Source organism: Aspergillus brunneoviolaceus, assembly GCF_003184695.1.
Source record: "Aspergillus brunneoviolaceus CBS 621.78 unplaced genomic scaffold BO95scaffold_125, whole genome shotgun sequence".
NCBI lineage: Eukaryota > Fungi > Ascomycota > Eurotiomycetes > Eurotiales > Aspergillaceae > Aspergillus > Aspergillus brunneoviolaceus.
In genome coordinates, this window is record NW_020290855.1 from 20,398 (window position 1) to 46,753 (window position 26,356).

General features: G+C 17.2%; 2 protein-coding genes across 2 annotated transcripts; one reads left to right on the forward strand and one right to left on the reverse strand.

Annotated features, from left to right (window-relative positions):
• Positions 1–7,875: 7,875 nt before the first annotated feature.
• Positions 7,876–8,040, forward strand: BO95DRAFT_377225 (uncharacterized protein; the record flags this gene model as incomplete). Its single annotated transcript, XM_025583245.1, has 1 exon — positions 7,876–8,040. A coding segment is annotated over one exon (165 nt), but the record flags the coding sequence as incomplete, so codon positions are not given.
• A 7,184-nt stretch (positions 8,041–15,224) lies between these two features.
• Positions 15,225–15,437, reverse strand: BO95DRAFT_377230 (uncharacterized protein; the record flags this gene model as incomplete). The annotated part of the gene is made up of 1 exon (XM_025583247.1): positions 15,225–15,437. A coding segment is annotated over one exon (213 nt), but the record flags the coding sequence as incomplete, so codon positions are not given.
• Between the last annotated feature and the right edge of the window lie 10,919 nt (positions 15,438–26,356).

A 26,356-nucleotide genomic window follows, 5' to 3' on the forward strand; every position in this document is an offset into this window, starting at 1 on the left:
TATTCTAAACAGTATAAAGAGTAGTATAATCTTATTAGTTTATCTAATATTAAATTTTATATTTTTTATACTAGATTCTATAAATATTTTTTTTAAAGCATAGTATACCCCTCAGGATTATAGAAGAAGAAGTCAAGCAGATCGAACAAGTCGAACAGATCAAATAGATTAAATAAATTAAATAGATTAAATAGGTTAAATAGATTAAATAAATTAAACAGATTAAATAGATTAAACAGGTCGAGCAGATAAGCTAAATCTAGATAATATTACTATACTGTAATTAAAAGTATATTATACTTTATATATTATTTATATAAGAGAAATATATATATTACTAATTAACCTATAATTATTAATCTACCTGCTATACCTAATCTTTCTAACCGGCAGGTATAAACAGTTAAAATAATAGTTATATCTTAATCTAACCATAACCGTACGGTTAAAATTTTTTTATATCTTAACCTGACCGCCAGGTTATGGCCAGGTTAAGGTTAAGGTATAACGGTCAGGTTAATCCACTCTATATATAAATACTACTTATATATTTCTATAGAATAAAGTCTTTAGTAATATTTATTAAATCTTTATTATAATAATCGGCTAGCAGGCTATTTTAAATAATTAAAAATAAAAGTTCTTTTTAAAAAAAAGTTTTATTAAATAAATCTCTATAAAGATATAGTTATTTATATTAAAAATATTTTATATATTAAAAAGTTATATTTATTAAATATAAACTATATAGTAAGCTTAAATTACTGCCGATTTCTAACTAATTTTTTATTAAACTATTTATAGACTTTATTATAGATCTATCTTCTATTATAATAAAAAATAATATTTTAAATTTAATTTTTATTATTATAAATAAATTTATAAAATAGTATTAATTTCTATTTATTTTATATACTATAACTGCTCCAGAACTTGCTGAATTTTTTTATAAAAAGATTAAACTCTAATTTAGACTATTTTAAAATATAATCTTAAATAAAGATTTTCTTTTTACTAGTAAATTTTAGTTCCGAGTTGTTTATTATACTTAAATTAAATTTTATTTATTAACAGTATTTTAATTCTAGACTAATAATTAAATTAAAAAAATAAATCAGACTTTTAAATAATATTTTCGATATTTTATTAATAAAAATTATCTAAATTAGTTTATTTTACTATTTTTTGCTTAATTTATTTATAATAATACTTTAAATTTAACTACTAGTTATTTTTTTTAAGACTTTTTTAAACTATTTATTTAATTTTTATTTTTATACCGAGGTCGGTACTTTCCAGAAAAAGATTTTTATAGTTAAAAATTAAATTAATAAGCTAGCTATACTATAAAAAAATCTATAAAATTACTAGCAAAAAACTATTAAAGTAATAAAAAAATATTATAATAAAGAATATCAGCTAATAACTTTTAAAAAAAAGATCTTATAAAACTGTTTACTAAAAATTTAAAAATTAAGATTTTATTTTAGAAGCTAGCTTTTTAATATATTAAATCTCTAAAAATTCTAGCAGCTATTAAAAAATAAATATATTAAATTTTTTTATTTAACTATTATAGTCGAATCTATAATATTTTTTATATATTATTATTAGAATAATAAAAATTTAATATAGATTTATAAAACCAACTTTATTCTTTAGATTTAGAAAAGAAAAAGAAGTTTAAAATTAAAGATATTAAAAATAAGCAGACTTTTAATAATAAATAGTATTTTCTAGTTAAATAAACAGACTGATTAAATAAATATAATAAATAAATCCCAGAAAAATCTATAAATAATATTTAGCAAGCTATTCAAAGCTATAAAAAATAAAAAAAAAATTAAAATAATAAAAAATATTTTATTTTTAAATATAAAAAAGACAACCGAATCTATATTAAATTACTATATTAAATATATTTAAAAGTTAATACTAAAATATATAATTAAAATAAAAACTTTTATAAATAAGCTGGACTTTTATTAAAAAACTACCGGACCAACCCAGCTAATTAGTATTATTTTTACAGAAAATAAGTAGTAAAAAGCTAGAACTATTTTATTTTTTAAATATAAAAATTCTAAAAAGAGGTCTTGTTGCTATATATAATATATATTTTATAATAAATTTTTTTAAAGAATATCTGCTTGATTTTAGTTTATAAAAAAATCTGTTATTTCCGGATATCAGATAAAATATAATCGGATTATTTATAATAAAATAACAGCCTATAATAAAAAAATAATAAAAAATTAGATTAAAGTAGTAAATTAGTTTATAAATTAATAAAAAATTAATAAAAAAATATATAATAATCTTAGACTTACTAGTAATAATTAGTTTATATTTATAGTAGTAGACCAGCTCGGCTGTTCTAAAGCTAATAACTAGAACTAGAATTAAATAATTAATCTAAATATAAAATATCAGATTTTAATTTAGATTCTAGTCGAGAATAGTATAGTCGATAAAAAACTTCTAATTTTAATTTAAAATTTATAAAAACTTAAAAATATTTTTTAATATACTAATTAATATCTAGTTTTTATTAGCCTAAAAAATCTACCGAAAAACTATCGAAATATATTTAATAATAAATCTGATTTCTACTAGAATATTGTTCATATACTATAGATATTATAGTATTAAAAATATAACTAGATATAAAATTTTTCGTATTAATAATATTAAAATTTTTAATACTAGTTCTTAAATAATATAAATAGAAAAAGATTTTAGATATAATAGAGATATCAGCTAAATAACAGTAAATAATTATTAGTATTATATTAAAAAATAGTAGAAATAAAAATTTTAAAAAAATAAATTAATAGATAAGATATAAAATAAATAATAAAAATAAGAACAAAAATAATAAGAAAAAAGAATATAAAAAAAAAGATTTAATAAAAAGTTAAAATATAAAAATAAATAAAAATATATTAATTTTTTTTATTTATATATATATTTTATATCGGATTCTAATTAGATTATTAATAAAATATATATTTTATTTACTGTTCTAGAATCTTCTATTTATAGAATATACAGTCTATTAAATAATTCTTCTATTATTATAATACTAAACTTTATTATTTAAAAAATACTACTAATAAGAATATCTAATTAAAATAAATAATAAAACTATTTATAGTTATACTACCGTATTAAATAACCCGATTTAATAAAAGAATATAATTATTATATAATATTTACTGCTATAGCAGCCTATATCTACTATTATAATAGCTATTTTAGGATTAATACAGATTTATTAGAATTTTAATCTAGATATTTATATTATTATATTATTTACTTCTTTTTTTTATATAATATATTATTCTGAGATTTTTTAGAAAAGAAGATTTCTTAAGAATTAATCTTAAAATTAATAAAAGACTGCTTTTAACTATCTTACTTGCCTTGCCTAACCAGTGTGTCTACTGCGTCAAGTAGTTCCTAATACTACCAAAGTAAAGATAGTAGTAATTTTAAAGCTTAATTTTTTAAAAATTCTAATAGAATTAAACTATTTTATTAATCTAATAAATTAGTTAAAAGACTATATATTTTTTTATATAAAAATAATTTATTTTCTTTAACAACATAAGACTTTATTTATAAAAATAATTCCCGACGGTTTTAGCAAGACTGTATAATAAAATTATATAGTAAAAGCTTTACTAACTAAACTAATAAATATAGAGTTTTAGTTTTTTTAAATAATAAAGAATTTTTTCTATAAGAAACCAGTACTTATATATTTTAATAAAATACAGATACTCTATATTAATATTAATATATCAAAAAAAAAAGAAATAAAAATAATATTTTTCTATACTTTTTTAGACGACAAGTTAAGTTTAAAATATAATCTAAAATAAACTCTAATTTTAATTCTATTAATAAATTCTATTTAATTAATTTTTTTTCTAAATTAGAAGCTTAGTAATATAAAATATAACTACTAGTCTATAGAACTTAAAATATTAGATTTATCTTAAATAATCTATAAGTACAGATATCTTATTTAGACTATTTAAAAAACAGTAGTATATACCGACTATTAAATAATTAAACTATTTTTAAAGCAAGTTTTTTTAATATTAATATTAGTAACTTAATTAAACCTAAGACTTATTTGTATAATATAATATTTTTAATCTTTTTATTTAATTATAGTCTATAAATCTAAAAAACTATATATTATTTCTAATATATTTTTAAAACTATTATTCTTTACTACCGAAACAGTAAATAATAATAATTTTTATCTAGATATACTATAAAATAAACCTATAATACTATTAGTCTATTTTACAGAGAACTTTAAGAATTAAGTATATAAAAACTATTCAAAAAATTCTAAATAGTCGAAGATTATAAATCAGATTAAAAAAAATAAAAAAGTTTAAGTAAAAGTTAATTTATTTTTTTATATAAAGAATAGGCTATTTTTTAATATCTAGTATTCTCTATATATACTAAGTATAATATTTAAAGAAACTGTTAAGAATATATATAATATACTTAATTATTTAAAAAAAAATCAAATAATTAAGAACTTAAAAAGACTAATATTCTTATAATACAGATATTAAATAAAATAATATATAGTATACTGTTATAAATATTAGAAAAAAAAATTTTTCCGATACCAACTATATAAATAGTTATAATTTATTCTTTTTTTATCTATATCTTTTTATATTCTAACTATTAATATTATAACTGTACTTCTTAACAGCAAAAATAAATAAGATTATAATATTATTCTAATAGTTATTTATAAATATATAAAATATATTATAATTATACCAGGTTAATATAATTAAAATATAATATAATAAATAAGTTTTTTACTCGAAAGACTTGCTTTTAACAATTAAAATATTTCTAAAGTTTTTATTAGTAACCGAGATTTAAAGTTCTTATCTAATTTATAAATAATACTATTTAAGCTGTTTAGTATTAAGTAATAGTTTATAACCGCCAGCTATATCCAAGCCGATAAATAAAATAAAGAAACTAATTAAATAATAAAAATAATAAATATAGCTAATTAGTTTAAGCTGCTTTTCCAACTTTAAAAAATCTTAAACTTTTATAAAAATATATTTACTTAGTTTTTATTATATATATTAATATACGGTATAGAGTTACTAATAATATTAAATCTTAATATAGTAATATAGTTAACTAATTAACTATAGAATTTTTCGGTATATATAATAATAACTAAAATACTCTAAATAGTATAAATAAATATAAAATATTAATATAATATCTAGTATAACAATATACTATTTAAAAAAAAAATTTAATAAAGTTTTATCTTTACTAAGACTATAAAACTTTAGTAATATTAAAGAAGAAACTTAATAATATATTTATAGAATCTTTCGAGGTTCTAAAAAAAAAATTAGTATTAATATATTTTATTAAACTGCTTTCGGATTTATAAATTTATTTAGTAATTAGTATTATTTATCTAAAACTATATATTAGAAAGTTAAAAAATATTTTAAGAAAGAATTTTTTCGACTGCTAACTATTTAAGCCTGATCTAGTTACCGGAGATTTATATAAGATTAAGACTTTATTTAATTAATATTTTTAAAATAGTAATTTTAAGTATTTAGTAAAGTAGCTCAGATATATAAATAAATATAATATATAATATAAGAAACAAGATCTACAAAAAATAAAAAAATTAGTTAAAAAATATAATTAATAGTATTCTCAACCGATTAGTAACCTGAATCTAAGAAGACTAATATATATAACTTATGTTCCAAAATACAGTCGAGATTATCTAAGGTAATAGTAATTATTTATTTTGTTTTTACTAATATAATATATAATATTGTGAAGACAACACCCAGCACACCTTGTTGACCCAGTACACCTAGCATACCTAACTGATTTTAAGCACCCTAAATATCCCATCAACCCGATTTATTCAATTAATCTATTTAATCCCGAAAATCTAGTAAATCCAATTAGTCTACTTACTATTTTTCTAGTATTTGTTTTATTTATTTTTCAAGCTGTTTTGTAACAGATAAGCTATAAGCTTATAACTTTTTTTTTTTTTTTTTTCTTCTTTTTATGCTTGAAATTCTTATATCTTAGTATTAAATAGATTAATTTCGATTATTTAAACGGCTTTTATATAATTTTAAATATTATTTTTAATTTTTTTTTCTTTTTAAGTCTCTTAATAAAGCTTATAGTTAATTTAATATATAAATAGTTATATACAGACTTAGCAACCCTTCCCGTATATATATTATCGGTAATAATAAATAATCTTAAAAAATTATAATTATAATTTTTATAATAAAAAAATAGACTTAACTTAATTCTATTAATTTTTTTATTACTATAGCTGTAGGCTGCACGATAACCAATTAAATAAAAAAAAAACCAAACTGTTATTACAGCTGGAGGCTGTATAATAACTAAAAAACTAAAAAAATATATTATAATAGCCTGTAATATATAGAAACTAAAAATAATTAAGCAAAGTAGTAAAAGACTAATACTACTAATAAATAATATTTAGAAAGCCCTAGAAGAAGATATATTTTATAAAAAATTTAATAAATTTTATAAAAAAGATTTAAAATATATTTTTAAGATAATACTACGGATCTATAATAAGTTCGAAAAGTAGATTAAAAATCTATCTAATAAAATAAATATTTTAAAAAAGAAATTAGCACAGGCTGAAATAGACAAAAAAGTTTTAACCTAAAATCTAAATACTATAAAATTAAAGAAAGATTATATTGTTATATAAAAAAATACTATTTTAGTAATATATAAAAATATAAATCAGATACCTGCAAGTAGCCGAAAAATATTAAAAATTTCCAATCCTTCTATATTTAGTAATAGAAAGAATATTATTTTTAATAATTAAAAGTTTATAATAAAATAAAAGTTTAAAACTAATACTGATTACTTTAAGAATCCAGCTATCCGAAAGATATATATAACTAGCTGTTGTAAAAAAGATGCTAGATAATATTTATTATTTTAACTAAGAATAAAAACTGATTATCCGTTCGAAGATATATCTAATATTTTTATATATTTTATTAGTATTTATATTAACCCGAACCGACAGTAAAATATCTGCTTAAAATATATATAGTTTAAAATAAATTCTGGCCAGAAGTTTTACGATTTTTATATTTAGTTCTATTATTTAATAAAAAAAGTAGACATTGATACCGATTTTTAAAAGTTTAATTTTTATTAAAAGCTATTTTTTAAGCTTAAAAAACTGATTTTAGTTAAATTCTACAAGCCGAATGTTGATTTTAAGTAGTTTACTATTATCTATACTAGTATATTAAAAAGTATAGACAAAAATATAGAATATTATTAACTAATTTTTTTTTTAGTATAGAGGATTAGTACAACTATTAGTAATCTATTTATTTAAGCTAAGAAAGGTACAAAAGAAACTCCTAGATTCTATATAAATAATAAAACACAAGTAGTGCTGTTTGCTGAAGAAAAATATTTTTACTATAAAAAACAGAAATATCTAAATTATAACTGTTCTAAAAAAAAGTCCTAGATTTAGTTAATTAAAAAAAATACTATTAATAATTCGAGAAAAGACTCCGTTTAAAAAAAGTCTTTTTTTTAAGCAAATTTAATATTAACTATAAATATATTAATTTAAAAAAATTATTAAAAGATCTAAAAAATAGTTTTATAATTTAAACTCTTATTTTAAATAATACTATAATAGTGCCCGCAAGAATACTAGTAAATACTAAAATAAATATTTTTATCTGTATTAATATAAGCTATATTATATAAATAGAAAAGTTCTTAAAAACTACCGCAGCTAGATTTAAGAAATCTAAGAATATTACCGGATTCGACGAAAAAACCGCTATTTTTTTAACTTATATTATCCGATTTAATCTGACAGTAAACAGATGTTTATTTAGAAAAATATTATTTTTAATCTTAAATCTTAGATTTTATAATATTATATTTAGTAAGATATAGCTAGATAAATAAAATCTTTTTCTTAACTATAAAAATAAACAGCTGGTATAGCCTTAGAATCTTTTTTTATAGAAAAATATTAAGATCAAGCTTCTAAGAATTATTTCCCCGCATATAATTAATAATTAGAAAATAAATTAAAATTATTAGAAAAATATAAAAAAGCAAAATTATAAAATAGACAAAAAGAATAAAAAATAATTAGTTTAAATTCTAAAATAAAATACTTCTCGAACCTATAAAAAAGATATAATAAAGTTATTATAATATATAAATTAAGAACTTAAAAAGAAATCTACAGATAATCAGACTTTAAACAGACTGAAGACTATCTTAAATATAATTCTATAATTTTTTTTTACTAAAATTAAAATTATATTAATAAAAGCAGCTGGACTCTATAAATATCTAAAAAGATCAAAGATATTTATTATATTATTTATAAAAATTAAGAAAGCTATTAACAGTAAGATTTAAAAAAAAAATTCAGTAAATAAACTAAAAAAGATTAAAAAAATCTTATCTAAATAGTATTATAATCTAGCTAATAAATTTTTAAAGTAAATCTTAGATATTTTATCTTTAAGCCGTATATATAATTATAAAATCTATCTAAAGAATAATATTCTAATTAGAATCTTTTTTTTATATTAAATAATTATAAAAAAATTAGAAACAGCTTAAATCTATATTAAAAAGAATCTAAATAAAAGATTTATAATTTCTAGTTCTGTTTTTTTTATATTTCTAATTCTTATGGCTAAGAAATCCGGAGAAGAATTAAGACTATATATAAACTATTAAAAACTTAATATTTTAATAAAAAAAAATTTATATCTACTTCTGCTAATTAATAAAATTTTAGATTAACTAAAAACAGCAAAGATCTTTACTAAACTTAATATTAAATAAAAATTTTACTAAATCAAAATATATACAGACTTTAAGAATTTGACCATCTTTCGAACCTGTTATAATATATATAAATATAAGATTTTTTTTTTCGGATTAATAAACAAATCTACTGTTTTTTAAAAATTTATAAATAAAGTACTAAATAATTACCTCGATCTGTTTATAACAGTATATATAAATAATATTCTAATATATAGTCAAAATCTAATAGAATATAAGTTATATATATAATATATTCTTTAAAAGCTATAAGAAGCAGAACTGCAAGCTATTATCTATAAATATAAGTTTTATACTATAGAGACTAAGTTTTTAGAATTTATAGTTTTTATAAAGAAAATTAGTATAAACCTAGAAAAGATTTTTGTTATATAAAATTAGACTATTCCTATAATAGTTAAAAAAGTTTAATTATTTTTAGAATTCTGTAACTTTTATTAATAATTTATTAAGATTTATAATCGGATTACTAAGCCTTTAATTCTGCTAATCTATTAGAATATCTTTTTTATATAAAATAATAACTGCCAAATAATATTTAAATTATTAAAATAATTTTTTATTTTTATACTAATACTAAAATACTACAAGTTCCTAAGACCTACTCGGGTAGAAATAAACATCTTAAATAAAATAGTTGCTAAAGTATTAATATAAAAAAATAAAGACTAGTAATATTTTATTATATTCTTCTTAAAAACTATATTACCAGCTGAACAAAATTATAATATTTATAATAAAGAACTTCTTGTAATAGTTTATTTTCTTAAAATATAAAAAATAGAATTAAAAAAACTATTTAATATAAAATAATTTAAAATTCTTACTAACTACCAAGCTCTTAAATATTTTATAATTATAAAAAAATTAAATATATAGTAAGTAAAATAAACTAAACTTTTGTTTTATTTCTATTTTTAAATTTATTATCAATTAGAAAAGAAAAATATTCTAGCTAATATTTTAACCCGCTGAGATTAAAAAAATATTATTTTAAATAAATAAAAACAGATTCTGCTATAACTAAAATAATTAAATTTAAATATCTGCTTAAATAATATCGCATGTCTGGCGCCTCTAAAGAAAGTAGTATAAATTATTAATTAGATTTTAAAAATAAATTATATTTTTATTAATTTTATAGAAGTCTAATATTTTCTTTCTAATTTAAAAAGTAATTATAAACTATATAATAGCCTGCTGTTATACAAGTCTCAACTAATAGTTTTAGATATAAATAATATAAAAATATAACTTTTAGATAAGATATACTAATAACTATTGATAGTTTATTTAAAACAAACAAAAACTCTTAAACTTATAAAATAATAATACTATTAGAATATATAGAACAAAGATATACGCAGATATCTAGATAACTATATAATATATAATAGAAAAAATTATTAAAAAAATCTTTTTTTTAAACTACTAAATTTATTACCGGTGTCTAATTAACTATAGTAATATATTTTAATAAACTTCTGCTTTCTTCCAACAGATAGTTATAAGTATAATATAATATATATAATTATAAACCGGTTTAATAAATAAATAATTTTAATTTCTTATATAAAAATAATTATTATAAAAAAATAGCAGTATTATTTCTTAAATATATTTATATATAAACAGAATCTTTTAATATAATTATATTAGATTATAGATTCTAATTTATCTCCGAGTTGTAAATAGAATTATATAAAATCTTATAAATTAAACTTAAGTTTTTAACAGTATACTATCTATAGACAGACGGCTAAATAAAAAATATAAATTAATATCTGATTTAAAAACTTATTTTTTTTATAAACTACTTTTAAAATAATTAGTCAGATATATTATTAATAATAAGCTTTGCTGCCGTTTACTTACTATATATTTTTTTAGAAATCTTATTTTTTTAAGCCGAACGCGGCTATAAACTATAATTTTTATTTAACTAAATAAGATTATTAAAAAAAAAATTAGAAACTAAAATTATTAAAACAGTCTGTTAAACCGCTCTCCGACTATAAAAAATATAAAATTTTATAAAAAAAATATAATTTAAATATAAAAATAATAAATATTTAGTACCAACTGGTACCGGAAAAACACAGTCTTTAAAAAAAAAGAAAAAGTATTTATAGACTATATAAATTAGAATTAAAACCAGCTATTAAAAAAGTTAGCAGATAAATAGTATAAATTTTATAAGATTTTAAATAAAATTAGAAATATATATTATTTAAATCTTTTATTTTTAGTTTATATTTATTTTATTTTTTATTTTAAAAAAACTACGCCGTGCAGCTGTATTAAAATCTATATTAAAATAGATCTTAAACTAAATAATCCTAATAATAATTTAAAAAAAAACCAAGTATAAAGTTAATAAAATCTTAATATTATAAATTTATTGGAAACGTCTGTTTTATTAGATTATGTAGAAAAACTATAATACTATAAATAATATTTAATATTTAGCCGGAAATCTTTATAATATAGCTAATCTTTTAAAAAACTTTTATAACGCGTATTTTAAATATTTAGATTTTTTAAAATATTTTTAAGCTTGGCTTATCGCTGCAGAAGCTAATAATCTATTAATAAACTATTTAAATAATAATTTTTTAAATATAATAAAAACTTTTACTAGAATTATTAAATATTTAGAAAAAAGACTAAAGAAATATTTGTTGCCTGTAGACAGTTAAGACTAAAAAAAGAATTATATAAAAATAATATCTAGTATATTTTATTAATCTAATATATCTAGTATATTTAACTAATTTTAAGCACCCCGAATATCCTATCAATCCGATTTATTTAATTAATCTATTTAATCCCAAAAACCCAGTAAACCTAGTTAGTCTGCTTACTATTTTTATAATATTTATTTTGTTTATTTTCCGAGCCGCCCTGTAACAGATAAGCTATAGGCTTATATTTCTCTTTTTTCTTTCTCTTCTTCTTTTTCTTATACTTAAAATTCTTATATCTTAGCATCAAATAGATTGATTTCAATCATTTGAACGGCTTCCACAATATTTAATTACTTTTTTCCTACTAATATACTTTTTCTTTTTTTTCTTATATTCTTATTTTATTTTCTTATCTCTGATTTATTAACCCAAAATCTTTTTCTTTTTTTTAACCGAATCTTTTATATTAGATAAAGCCTGTTATAAACACAAACAAGCCCTCTGAGAAGAGAAGAAATAGAAAAAGACTAAACTAAAACTTTTTTAAAATATTTAAATAATCCCTGTAAAACAGGACTTTGCTATCTGACTATATAAAAAATACTTTTTTATTTTTTCTAATTTTTTTTTATAAAGAAATATATCTGTTATAATAAAAAGAAACTTGCTTTAAAGCCGGAACGGCGATAAGAATATTAAAAAGTTAAGAAAATAAATATTTTTCTAGATATAAAAATAGTCTAATTTAATAATTTTCTTTTTTTTATAGACTTTCTAAACTCTATTCTAAAATAATATTTAATTCTGGATTAGACTTCAGCTCTGTGTCAAGGTGCGGGCTGGCTGGGTGGTAGGAATAGCAGAGCTGGCTGAAAAAGGTCTTAATAACTTATTCTCTTTATTCTTTAACTGCTACTCGGGTCAGGCTATTTTTAGGTTTATAGACAAGACGTAGCTTAAAAAGCTATAAAAAGATTTAGAAACAGACAGATTTTTAAATAAATGTGGGATTACATGCAGCAGGCGGTCGGAAAAACAAATCAGATTACTAGAATTAATAAAGTTAAATAAATTAAGCAGATTAAACAGGTCAAATAAATTAAATAAATTAAATAAATTAAATAAATTAAATAAATTAAATAAATTAAATAAATTAAACAGGTTAACAGAATATCTAAAATTATTAAAATTAATAGAATTATACTATAATAGTATTTTTTTTTATAACTGAGCTCTGTTAAAGTTGTTAGAATTAGAATCTAGATTTATTTAGATATTAATAATAAAAATTCTCGATTATTTTATAGATATTATTTAGATATTTAGCAGACTCTGTAATAAAATTCAGATATTTTATTTATTTAATTATATAAATTAAATAAAGGCAGCTGTATTTTTTATAATTTTATAAAAAATTATAAATATTTTTAATTTTTTATTTTTTAAGTTTATTAACTTTTATATATAATAGCAGCAGCTGGTGCTGTTTTAATAAAAAATTTTTACTAACTAGAATTAATAAACTAATATAAAATATAAAGTATATTTTTATATTTAATAATAAAACTAGTCGGTATATATATAAGCTAATAATTTTTTTAATTTTATATAGTTTTAGATTATTTTAGTCGAGTTTCTTGCTGGATTTTAAAGTTTTAATATAGTAAGTATCTAGTTATATTTTTTGGTTTTTTTTTAAATCTTTTAGCTAGTCTATATTTCCGGTTGGCTTATTCTATATATTAGATTTAAATAATAATTATTTTTATTTTAGTAAACTTAGTAATAGTCTATATTTTTATAGTAAACTAATTTATATTTCGGATAGTAGAACTATTTAAAATAAAAATTAGTTTAAATTTTATATAAAAATAAAATTTATAGTTTATAAAAAATAAAATAGTTTTAATTATATCTGAATAAATTATATTTAATATAAACTCGGCTAGTAGAAGCTATTAATTCTAGTTATTTTATAAATAATTTATATAAATATAAAGATATTATTTAAGTATAGTATTAACTTGTTTTATTTAACTGTTAGTCTTAGAATGATAAATAGTTGAGAGTTTACTAATAATATTTAATTATTATATTAAATATTTTTAGAACTTAAAAATAAACTAAAAATTTTTATTTAAAAGAACTAATTAGAGTAGTCTGTATAGTTTTTATATATATTATATATATATTATTATAACAGCGGAAGTATTTGCCGTTATATTATAAAAAATTAGATATTTTATTTTTATTAAATAATTAATAATAACTAGTATAGTATTATAACTTTAGCTTTTTAATAAATATATAATAAAGTTTATAAACATATTTTACTAGACTTATTTAAAAACTGGTAATAGTTTTAGGATTTTTTATTTAGTTTTTTAAAAGAATATGATTTATTGGTATATATAATAGTTTTTTATTTATTAATCTATATAATAGTAGATATTAGACTAGTAGTATTTTTAGACTAGAAGTTTATAAATATAGGCTTTTTTAAAATATCCGAACACGGACTTATTATAGATTAAATATATTAGCTTAGTCTTAATCTAGTTATTATTAAATATTTATAGTTGGTTTTTATAAAATAAAAAGCTTTCTTTTTTTAATAAAATATAAATAAAACTTTTGGATAGTAGTTTTTATCGGTAGCTAGAACTTTTAATATTTTTTTAATCTATTTATTTATTTTATATATAATATAAAAGGATTTTTATATTTTAGGTAGAAGTTATAATTCTTATTTATTTTTAAAAGCTATACTTCGGGTTTTAATAATCGGAGCTAATACTTCAGTCTGTTTTAAAAAGTTATTATTTTTAATTTATTTAAGAAATTATTTTATTTTTTTTTATTATTATTTTTACTTTTTAGTGGGGTTGGGGATAGTATTAATAAATAAATAAAATTAATATTCTTTTATTTTAGAATTATTTAGCTTTAATATAGTAAATATTTATTTTTTTTTAAAAGATTGTTTAATCTTCTGGTTAGGCTGTTAGATTTAATTTTATATTTTTTTAATCAGTAAATAATCTTAAAATTAAAATAAAATAAAAATTCCAACTATCTGGTTTACCGGCAGTTTAATAACTTAGTAGATATAAAATATTCTAAATTATAATAATCTAATATAATTTATATTAGAAATAGTATTTTTTTTAATTTAGAGTACTATTCTTCGAAGTAGTAGATAATAGTAAGTAGTTTCTTATTATAAATCTTATAATTATACTCGGCTAATATATATTTTTTAAAAAAATAAATAATTAAATATAATATTCTATTATTTCTATACTAGAATAGAACTTTTTTTAAGATAAAATTAGAAGTATTAGTTTCTATTATAATATTATAGATCTAATTAAATAGCTGTAGAATAGAGGCTTTAATAAAAGTATTTTTTAAGTTTTTGAATATTTTCTAGCAGGTAGAAAACCAGTCGAATAAAATATTTTTTTTTATTAAATATATAAGTAGTATAATTAGTTTAAAAAAAGTTTTAATAAACTAATAGTAAAAGTTGCTAAAATCTAAAAAAACTTGTATATTAGTTATATAAGTCGGGATTAACTACTAAGCTACTGTTTTAATCTTTTTTAAGTCTATTCTAAATTTATTATAATTTATAATTAGATTTAAAAACTTTGTTTCTAATACAGTAAATTTATATTTTAAAAATTTTATATAAAAACCGGCTTTATATAGCTTCTGTGAAATATAGTAGATATATTCCGAATATTCGGAATAGATATAGCTATATATCAGAATATTATTAAGATATATAATATAAAAAATATTTAAATAATTTTTTAAAATATTATTAATATAATATTAGAATATAGTAGGGGCTTCTGTAAGTTTAAATAATATTATTAAAATCTTATAAAATTCTAAACAGGTTTTAAAAACAGTTAGATATTTTTAGTCTTTTTTAATCTTAATATTATTAAAGATGCTAATAATATCGATTTTTATAAAATATTATATTTTCTTAAGATTATTTAGAATTTTCTTTATAAGTAGTAGCGGATATTAGTTCTTAATTAATATAGTATTTAAAGTATAATAGTTAATACAGAATTATAATTTTTTTTTTAAATTTTTTAATAAATAGTACTGAAGAAGTAACTAGTAATAAGCTAAAATAAATAAAACTCTTTTTTAGATTTTTTAAAAACTATTTTTTTAAGGGTTGTAGTTTATCTTTAAATATTTTATATAAAAAGCTAAATAGTAGTATTTTTCTATTTTTTAGAATAATAATATAGTTATAATCTTAATATAAAAATAGTCTTTCAGTTTTTTTAGAAGAAAAGACATCTTTAAAATTCTTAAACTTTTTAAATAATATAGGTTCTTCTAATTTAGTAATATTGTTTAGTACTTTGTTAATCTAGTTTATAATAATTATATATATAAAATATTCTCAGCGGGCGTATATAGTATATATTACTATAAAAATAAAATAAATATTTTTTTTTTCTAAAAGTCCTAGAAATACTAAATTCTTTAGATATATCTATATAAATATATTATATAGAACTCTAATCTTCTATAGTATTAAGAGAATATTATAATATATCTAATAGTACTAGCTGGTAAACTAGAGTATATATTTAATTTATTCTATTCGAAAATTGTAGGCTTTTAACTAAGAAAGTGTTAGGAACTACTTGACGCAGTAGACACACTGGTTAGACAAGACAAGTAAGATAGTTAAAAGCAGTCTTCTATTAATTTTAAGACTAATTCTTAAGAAATCTTCTTCTTTAAAAAATCTCAGAATAATATATTATATAAAAAGAAGAGATAAATAATATAATAATATAAATATTCAGATTAAAATCCCGACAAATCTGTATCGACCCTAAAACGGCTGCTATAATAGTAAATATAGACTACTATAATAGTAGATATTATATAATAATTATATTTTTTTATTAAGTTAGACTATCTAATATGATAGTATAGCTATAAATAACTTTATTATTTATTTTTATTAGATATTTCTGCTAGTAGTATTTTTTAAATAGTAAAGTTCGGCGCTGTAATTAGAGTGGCTAACGGCCAGGTCAGATCAGGTTAATTAGAATTTTTATACCTGACCGCCAGGTTATAGCCAGGTTAAGGAAATTTTTATATCTGACTGTGGTATAGCTAAAAAATAGACAGTTAACTATTTTAACTATTTTTAATACTAAGATTTTTTTACTATATCTGTTTAGACTTTAGTACAGTTAAAATATATCTAGATTAAGCAGTTATTAATCTAACTATTTTAATTATTGTCTAAAAATATACAGAAACAAGCTTTTTAAATTAGAAAATAATAATTAAAAGAAGTATTAGTATTTTCTTTATCTTTATCTAAAAGAATTAATCAGAAAATCCTAGTAGTATTAATAAAATTTAGTTTTTTATAAAACTGTTGTTCTTACAGCAAGAAATATATATAAATATATATAATTATAGTTTGGTTTAGACTATATATCTTAGTTATATTATATAATAACCGAAAAATTATATATTTATTACTAGTTAGACTATTAAGAATAAATATACTATTTTTATTCTATTATTCTTTTTTTTATTTTAGCTTAGATAGTCTATTATATTCTTATTTTCTATTTAAAAAAGCTGAATTATCTATATTATAAATTAAATTTAAAAAAAAACCCGCTGTTAAATTATAGACTGGCAGATACGGGTAACAGTAGACAAAATAATAAAATAAATAATAAGCTGGCAGTATTTTGATAACTTATTTTTTTATTTTTAACTAGCTATTTAGTTAGATTATTTTTAGATTTATAAATAAGACGTAGCTTGAAAAACTATAAAAAGATTTAGAAATAGAAAGATTTTTAAGTAGATTTAGAATTATATAATAGGCGGTTAGAGGCAGCAGGTTCAGCAGATTAAATAAATTAAATAAATTAAATAGATTAAGTAGATTAAATAGATTAAGCAGATTAAGTAGATTAAGTAAATTAAATAGATCAAACAGATTAAATAGATTAAGCAGGTTAAACAGATTAAACAGATTAAATAAATTAAATAGATAAGTTGGAAGAATTAGAGTTATACTATAATATTTATATAATACTATTTATATAATTTTTCTCAGCAACTATACTTTCCAACAACTATCTAATTAAATATTAGATATTATATTTTTTAGAGGATTTTATAAAAGCCTTTTTTAGATCTTTTTTATTAATATAAAAATAATCTGACTAATCTAATTAATCTAATCTTTATAATTCTGGGCTTAAGATATGATTTTCTGCTTATTAAGCCTTTTAAAATAAATAAAATACAGCAGGCGCTTTAGCTGTATTTAAAATATAATAGATTATATTTATATAAAAGTATATTTTAAAATAAAATAAACTATTTTTATAAAATTTTTTATTTTTATCTTTTTATATCTATTATTTGCAGAGTAGTCTTAGAATTATAAGTTAATTATAGTTATTTAGCTTATTTTTAGAGAATATTATCGAGCTTTTTTCTTTTGTTTTTTAGATTTTTATAAATTATAATAATACTCTAATTAAGATAAGTTTTTTAAACTAGATTTTTTTTTCTTTTTTAAATCTCTAGATTACGCGTATTATAAAGAATCAGAAGATTATTTTATATTTAACTTATAAAAAAAAACTTTCTACTTTTTATAATTAATAATAAAAAATAATTTTTTTTAAAGCCTGTATACGAGCTTAAAAACTACTATTTTATTTTAATTAAAAAAAGATATTAATAATATAAAATAGTTTTTAAAAAAATATATTATTTTTTAATAGAATTTTTTATATCTACTATACTACATGTCTTTATATCTTGTAATATCCGGGAATTAAAAATTTAAAAACTAGTTTTATAAGCTACCATCTTTGCAAGAATTATAAAAAGAAAATATTATTAATAATATCTAAGTAAATAATCAGCTAGATACTAAATAAAGAACTATTATAGATATTTATTTGTTTTTTAAAGATAAATCTTTTTTAATTATTATTTTCTTTAGATTTTTGCAGTCTATAATAAACAGAACTTTTAGAATTAAGTTTTATATTTTATAATTATCTATTGTCTACTATTCCGAACTATCGAGTATATTTAATTTAAATAAATAATTAATCTTGCAGTTTTATTTTTCTGCTGAAAACCAAGTTCTTCTAATTAAATACAGATTAAAAAACATCTTTTAAAATTATTAAGAGATATATATATACAACTGTTATTAAAATTTTTAGATATTAGATAGATATTAATTATAATAAACTGCTAGACCAGTTCTAATTAGAAAGTATTTCTTACTTTAACTAGATATTTTTTAATAAAAGATATAAATTATTATAAAATTCTACTGGGCTTCCAACCGGTATCTAGATCTTATACTAGTAAGAATCTAGCTATAATTATTTTATTAGTTTTATATAAATATAATCTATTCTATCGGTTATTAGGTATAATAACTAATAATATTAGTAATAATAGTTTAATATTTAGTATAATCTTATCTAAACTTCGGACTTAGTTTAGCTAGAGTATTCAGCTTTATAATATTTTATTCTATTTTAATCTTATAATAATTATTTAAAGCTAGTATTATATATTCTATCTTGCTTATATAATTCAGTTTATAATTAATATTCTTTTATAAAAACTTTAGATTAAAGTCTTAAATAGTACTATTAAATATATATAAAAGATTTATAATAGAAGTCTTAAAATCTTTTCTAATATTTTAAAAATTCTTAAAAAAATATATTCTAGAAGCTATTTATAAAAGGCTAATATAAAAAGCTTCTATTATTTATAATAAAAACTATTTAGATTAGTCTTTTATAAACAGGTTTTAAAGATCTTTTTTTAATAATAGCTAATTTTACTGATTTTTAATTATAGATTCGGAAGATTATATAATTTATAAATATAAACTTTTAATATTATAAAAAGTTCTAGCTTATTTAATAACTTGAATTAAGCTCAGTCTACTATCTTTTTCTTAACTATAAAACTTACTGGAACTTAATCTATTTTATAATTTACCAAATACTTAATTTTTATTAAATAATTAAGAGTTTTGTTCAGTATTATAATTATAATAATATTAATTATCTTTATTCTACTATAACTAAATAAAAATAGATAGAATATTTTTTTAAGCTTTTATATCTCTTTTTTCTTTTTATATTTTATTTATCTAAGAACAGTAGGCCTACTGTTTATAAAATCTATAATATCTATAATAATCTTTTTAATTATTTAGATTACTTAATTAACCGACTAGTAAAAAAGCAGGTATTTTAAAAGAAGAAGATTTTTAAAAACTTACAGAATATATATTAAAAGCTTTAAAAATACTACTATTATATTTATCAAGTAAAAGACTATATTTATATAATTATAACTATTCTAAACCCGATATTAAAGCTTAAAAAGTTTAAAAAAATATCTGACTGAATAATAATACTAACTAGTATTATAAATACTAAACTATTTTTAAGAAAATATTTTATTTCTATTATAGTTAGAATCCGGTTATTAATATACTATTAACTATCTCCGGATTACTATTAAGCCTGGATAAAGTTTTTTATAATATTTTTAAATACTAAAGACTTTTACCAGCAGCCGAGATATTTAAAGAACTTAAGATATATCTAAATATTAAAAATATATAGTTTATAAAAATATTTTTAATTAAACTAATATTATTTTAGATATTATAAAATATATTAATATTCTTACTTACTAAAAGTCCTGCTGTAATCAGTTTTCTATTTTTTATTAGATAGCTAAAGATTTTTTTTTGGTTGTTATTAACAGTGTTAGTATTAAATATTTATTTAATAGTTTTTAAAATATTTACTACTATCGCCGGAGCTATTTTTATACTAATATAATTAAAATAATAATATTTTAAATATATATTAATTATTTTATTATTAATAAAAAGTACCAGAATATTTTTAATAATCTTAATCTAAATTTAATTATTTTTACACCTAAGAAGTAAGAGAAGAATAAAATAATTATTATTTTTTATATTAGTAAAAATAAGAATATAAATAATCTTAAAAATAATCTAAAAGATAAATTATTATTAAAAACAGAAAAGCTAGCTTTATCTGAGTTTTTAAATATTATATATACTTAAATAAAGATAGAGACCTGGTCTTTTTAATTTTTCTGCTATTATAATTACTGTTTTAAATAGTATAAAGAATAGTATAATCTTATTAGTTTATCTAATATCAGATACTATTTTTTCTATACTAGATTCTATAAAAATCTTTTTTAAAGTATAGTATATTCCTCAGCTCTACGGGGGAAGAGGTTAAGTAGATTAAATAGATTAAATAAATTAAGTAGATTAAGTAGATTAAATAAGTTAAATAAATTAAACAGATTAAGTAGATAAGTCGGGAGGATTAGAACTATACTATAATATTAAATAAATAAGCTAAATCTAGAGAATATTATTATACTATAATTAAAAGTATATTATACTTTATATATTATTTATATAAAAGAAATATATATATTACTAATTAACCTGCGGTTATTAATCTATCTGTTATATCTAATTTTTCTAACCGGTAGATATAAATAGTTAAAATAATAGTTATATTTTAATCTAACTATAACTGTACAGTTAAAATTTTTTTGTATCTTAACCTGACCGTCAGATTATGGCTAGGTTAAGGTTAAGATATAACAGTCAGGTTAATCCACTCTAGCTGTAATAGTAAAAAAATTATCTAGTAAACTATATATTCTATAAATAAAAGATTCTGGGGTAGTAAATAAAGTATATATTTTATTAATAATCTAATCAGAATCCAACATAAAATATATATATAAATAAAAAAGATTAATATATTTTTATTTATTTTTATATCTCAACTTTCTACTAAATCTTTTTTTTTATATTTTTTTTTTATTGTTTTTGCTTTTATTTTTATTATTTATTTTATATTTTATCCGTTGATTTATTCTCTTAAAACTTTTATTTTTACTATTTTTTAATATAATATTAATAACTATTTACTGTTATTTGGCCGATATATCTATTATATTTAAAATTTTTTTCTGTTTGTATTACTTAAAAACTAGTATTAAAAATTTTAATATTATTAATATAAAAAACTTTATATCTAGCTATATTTTTTATGCTGTAGCATCCGTAGTATATAAATAATATTCTAATAAAAACCAGATTTATTATTAGATATATTTTAACAGTTTTTCGGTAGATTTTTTAAACTAATAAAAACTAGACTTTAATTAGTATACTAAAAAATATTTTTAAGTTTTTACAGATTCTAAACTAGAGCCAGAAGTTTTTTATTAACTATACTATCTTTAATTAAAATCTGGATTAGAATCTAATATTTTATATTTAGATTAGTTACTTAATTTTAGTTCTAACTACTAGTTTTAAAACGGCTGAGCTGGTCTACTATTATAAGTATAAACTAATTAGTACTAGTAAGTCTAAAATTATTATATATTTTTTTATTAACTTTCTATTAATTTATAGGCTAATTTGCTAGTTTAATCTAGTTTTTTATTATTTTTTTATTATAGACTGTTGTTTTATTATAAATAATCCGACTATATTTTACTTAATATCTAAAAATAACAGATTTCTTTTATAAACTGGGGCTAAATAGATATTTTTCAAAAAGATTTACTATAAAATATATATTATATATAATAATAAGATCTTCTTTTAGAATTTCTATATTTAGAAAATAAAGCAGACCTGATTTTTTGCTGCTTATTTTTTATAAAAATAGTACTAATTAGCCGGATTAGTCCGGTAGTTTTTTAATAAAAATCCGATTTATTTACAGAGATTTTTTATTTTAATTATATATTTTAATATTAATTTTTAAATATATTTAATATAGTAATTTAATATAGATTCGGTTATTTTTTTTATATTTAAAAATAAGATATTTTCTACTACTTTAATTTTTTTTTTTATTTTTTATAGCTTTGAATAGCTTACTGAATATTATTTATAAATTTTTTTAGAATTTATTTATTATATTTATTTAGCCAGTCTGTCTATTTAACTAGAAAATACTATTTATTATTCAAAGTCTGTTTATTTTTAATATTTTTAATTTTAAACTTCTCTTTTTTTTTAAGTCTAGAAAGTAAAGTTAGTTTTATAAATCTATACTAAATTTTTATTATTTTAATAATAATATATAAAAAATATTATAAATTCGATTATAATAGTTAGACAGAAAAATTTAATATATCTGTTTTTTAATAGCTGCTAGAATTTTTAGAAATCTAATATATTAAGAAGCTAGCTTCCGAAATAAGATTTTGATTTTTAAATTTTTAATAAACAGTTTTATAAGATTTTTCTTCTTAAAAATTATTAGCTGGTGTTTTTTATTATAATACTTTTTTATTACTTTATTAGCTTTTTGCTAATAATTTTATAGATTTTTCTATAGTATAGCTAGCTTATTAATTTAATTTTTAGTTATAAAGACTTTTTTCTGGAAAGTACCAACCTCGGTATAAAAATAAAAATTAAATAAATAATCTAAAAAAATCTTAAAAAAAAAATAATTAGTAATTAAATTTAAAATATTATTATAAGTAAGTTAAGTAGAAAATAGTAAAATAAACTAGTTTAAATAATTTTTATTAATAAAGTATTAAAAATATTATTTAAAAATCTGATTTATTCTTTTAGTTTAATTATTAGTCTGGGGTTGAAATACTGTTAATAAATAAAGTTTAATCTAAGTATAATAGATAACTCGGAACCAAAATTTACTAGTAAAAAAAAATCTTTATTTAAAATTATATTCTAAAATAGTCTAAACTAAAGTTTAATCTTTTTATAAAAAAGTTCAGCAAGTTCTGGAGCAGTTATAATATATAAAATAAATAAAAATTAATACTACTTTATAAATTTATTTATAATAATAAAAATTAAATTTAAAATATTATTTTTTATTATAATAGAAGATAGATTTGTAATAAAATCTATAAATAATTTAATAAAAAATTAGCTAGAAATTAGCAGCGATTTAAGCTCGCTATATAGTTTATATCTAATAAATATAACTTCTTAATATATAGAATATTTTCTAATATAAATAACCATATTTTTATAGAGATTTATCTAATAGAATTTTCTTTTAAGAAGAGTTTTTATTTTTAATTATTTAAAATAGCCTGCTAGCTAATTATTATAATAAAAGCTTAATAAATATTACCAAAGACTTTGTTCTATAGAAATATACAAGTAATATTTATATATAATAAGATTATTCTTATTAATTTTCTAATATTTAGATCTAGAATTATCTTCTAAAATAGTAAGTTTTTAATAATATATTTTTATATCTTTATTTTAGATTCTTTCGATTAAAAAATATAATTTTTTATTAATTTTAGAATAGAATAAGTTTTTATTTTTATATACTTAGAATACTGCCGATATACTAATATATTTATTATAAAATAAACTTACTCTAACAGTTTTAAAATATAATAAGTTTTTATATTTATATACTCGGAACGCTGCTAATATATTAATATATAGATTATAAAATATTTTTATTTTAATAATCCAGTTAACTACTTTTATATCAGTTCGATTATATTTAAATTTTAATAAACTTAATATATACTGGCGGGTATAGGATTTAAAGCTTTTTTATAAAAATATTTTATTATATTCTAGCTAGAACTTTTTTAAGACTAGCTATAATTTTATAAAAAATTTACCAGCTATTTAATATTATATCGATTTTAGAATTTTTATATTAAATAGAATTTTTAAGTTTTTTTTTATTTTTAACAGCAGATTAGTAAAATTATATTTATCAGACTGATATTAAATAATAAAATTATAACTACTAAAATATATATATTATTAAGTCTAACAGCTGTTCAGCTTCGGCTGTTTTATAAAGATTTAAAAATTTTAATAATCTAAAAGAACTTTAACAGTATATAATAATCTTTTAAGATATTAATACTAATACTTAAATAAATAAATAATAATAAAAAGCTTTTAGTTTAAAATTAAATAATAAGTTTTAGTATTATTAAACTTCTTTAACCAGAATATAACAGAATAATATACTTTATAGTTATCCGGCTGAAATAATATTTCTATTATATTTTATTAAGAAATATCTATTTCTATCCGAATTTTCTATTAAGAATTAAAATATTTTAATAAAAATATAGTTTTAAAATTATAAAAAAACTGTTAGAATACTATTATTTTTTTACTAGTTAATACTACTCTTCCAGGCTTTTTTTTATTCTGGGTGTCTTTTAAAAAGAAGATCAGTAGTAATATAATTAAGAAATAATTCTTAATAAAATATTAATAAAAATTATAGAATTCTAAGAATACTTGGATCTTACAGTATATAGTTGGTATTAATTATATAAAAATATCAGATACTTATCGGGAATCTATTAATATATTATATAAAAATATAATATATTCTAGAAATTTAATATAATTTTAGTAGAAAATATACTTTAATAATTTAATATAAAAATCTGCTTTTTATAAGCATTCTAATACTTAATATAGATAAAGAGTATAAAAAGAACGGTTTTTTAAAAAAATAAGAATATTATCTAAATAAATAATATAAAAAATATCTAATATATTATAAAGAGCTAAATAAATATAGTTTTAAAATATAACTAGAGTATTAGTTAATTTAAAAAATATAACTAAATATTTAAAATATTTATAACAGATTCGAAAGATTATTTTCTATTTGTTTTTCTATTTAATATAAATTTAATAATATATATTCTAAATATTTAGTTTAAAAAAATATTTGGCTTCTATAATCTTATTTAGAATTTCTAAAATTAAAAATAAAAAATAGTAATTTTTAACTAAAATCTTATTAAGTTTTCTATAATCTATATATAATCGAAGATCTTTATTTTTTTTTAATATAAAAAAAATAAAGGCTTCTACAGAACTTTTAGAAGATTAAATTTATTCTAATTAAATATTTTTATTAATATAATAATAAAGGGATTAGAACTTAACTTAAAATAAAGAATAAATAGATCTATATAATAGAATTTCGCTATCTTTTAGATTAATAATATAGTCCGAGGGTCTATAAAAAGAAAGTTATTAAGAATAATTAAAAAAAAATATATTTAGAAAATTTTAAAGCTTAAAAAATAATATGATTTTATTAAATCTAATTTATAAATAATTTAAGAAGACTTTATTTTCTGATAGCTAGATATTCTTTAGAAGTTTAATAACAATATAAATATAAATAAGATTTTAATAAGCTTTTGTAAATTTGTAAGAAGATAAGATTTTTAATATTTAAATCTTATACTATTACTATCAATTCTATACAGATAGATAAATATATAGATTTTTTAAAATAGTTATTAAAAGTAGAATAGGGCTTCCAGAAAGATCTGGATTATAATTAATAATTATATAATATTTTATAAATAATTATATAGTTTCTTTTAAATTAGTAGTAGTAATAGAGATTTTCTATATATTATAAATATTTATAGTAAGATAATTAATTACAGCAACCAGTAGGACTGTAAAACAGACTATATTTAAATAAAATTATTAAATAAATTAATAGCTGATAAAATTAATTTCAGCATATAAATCCAAGTTTATATAGATTTTA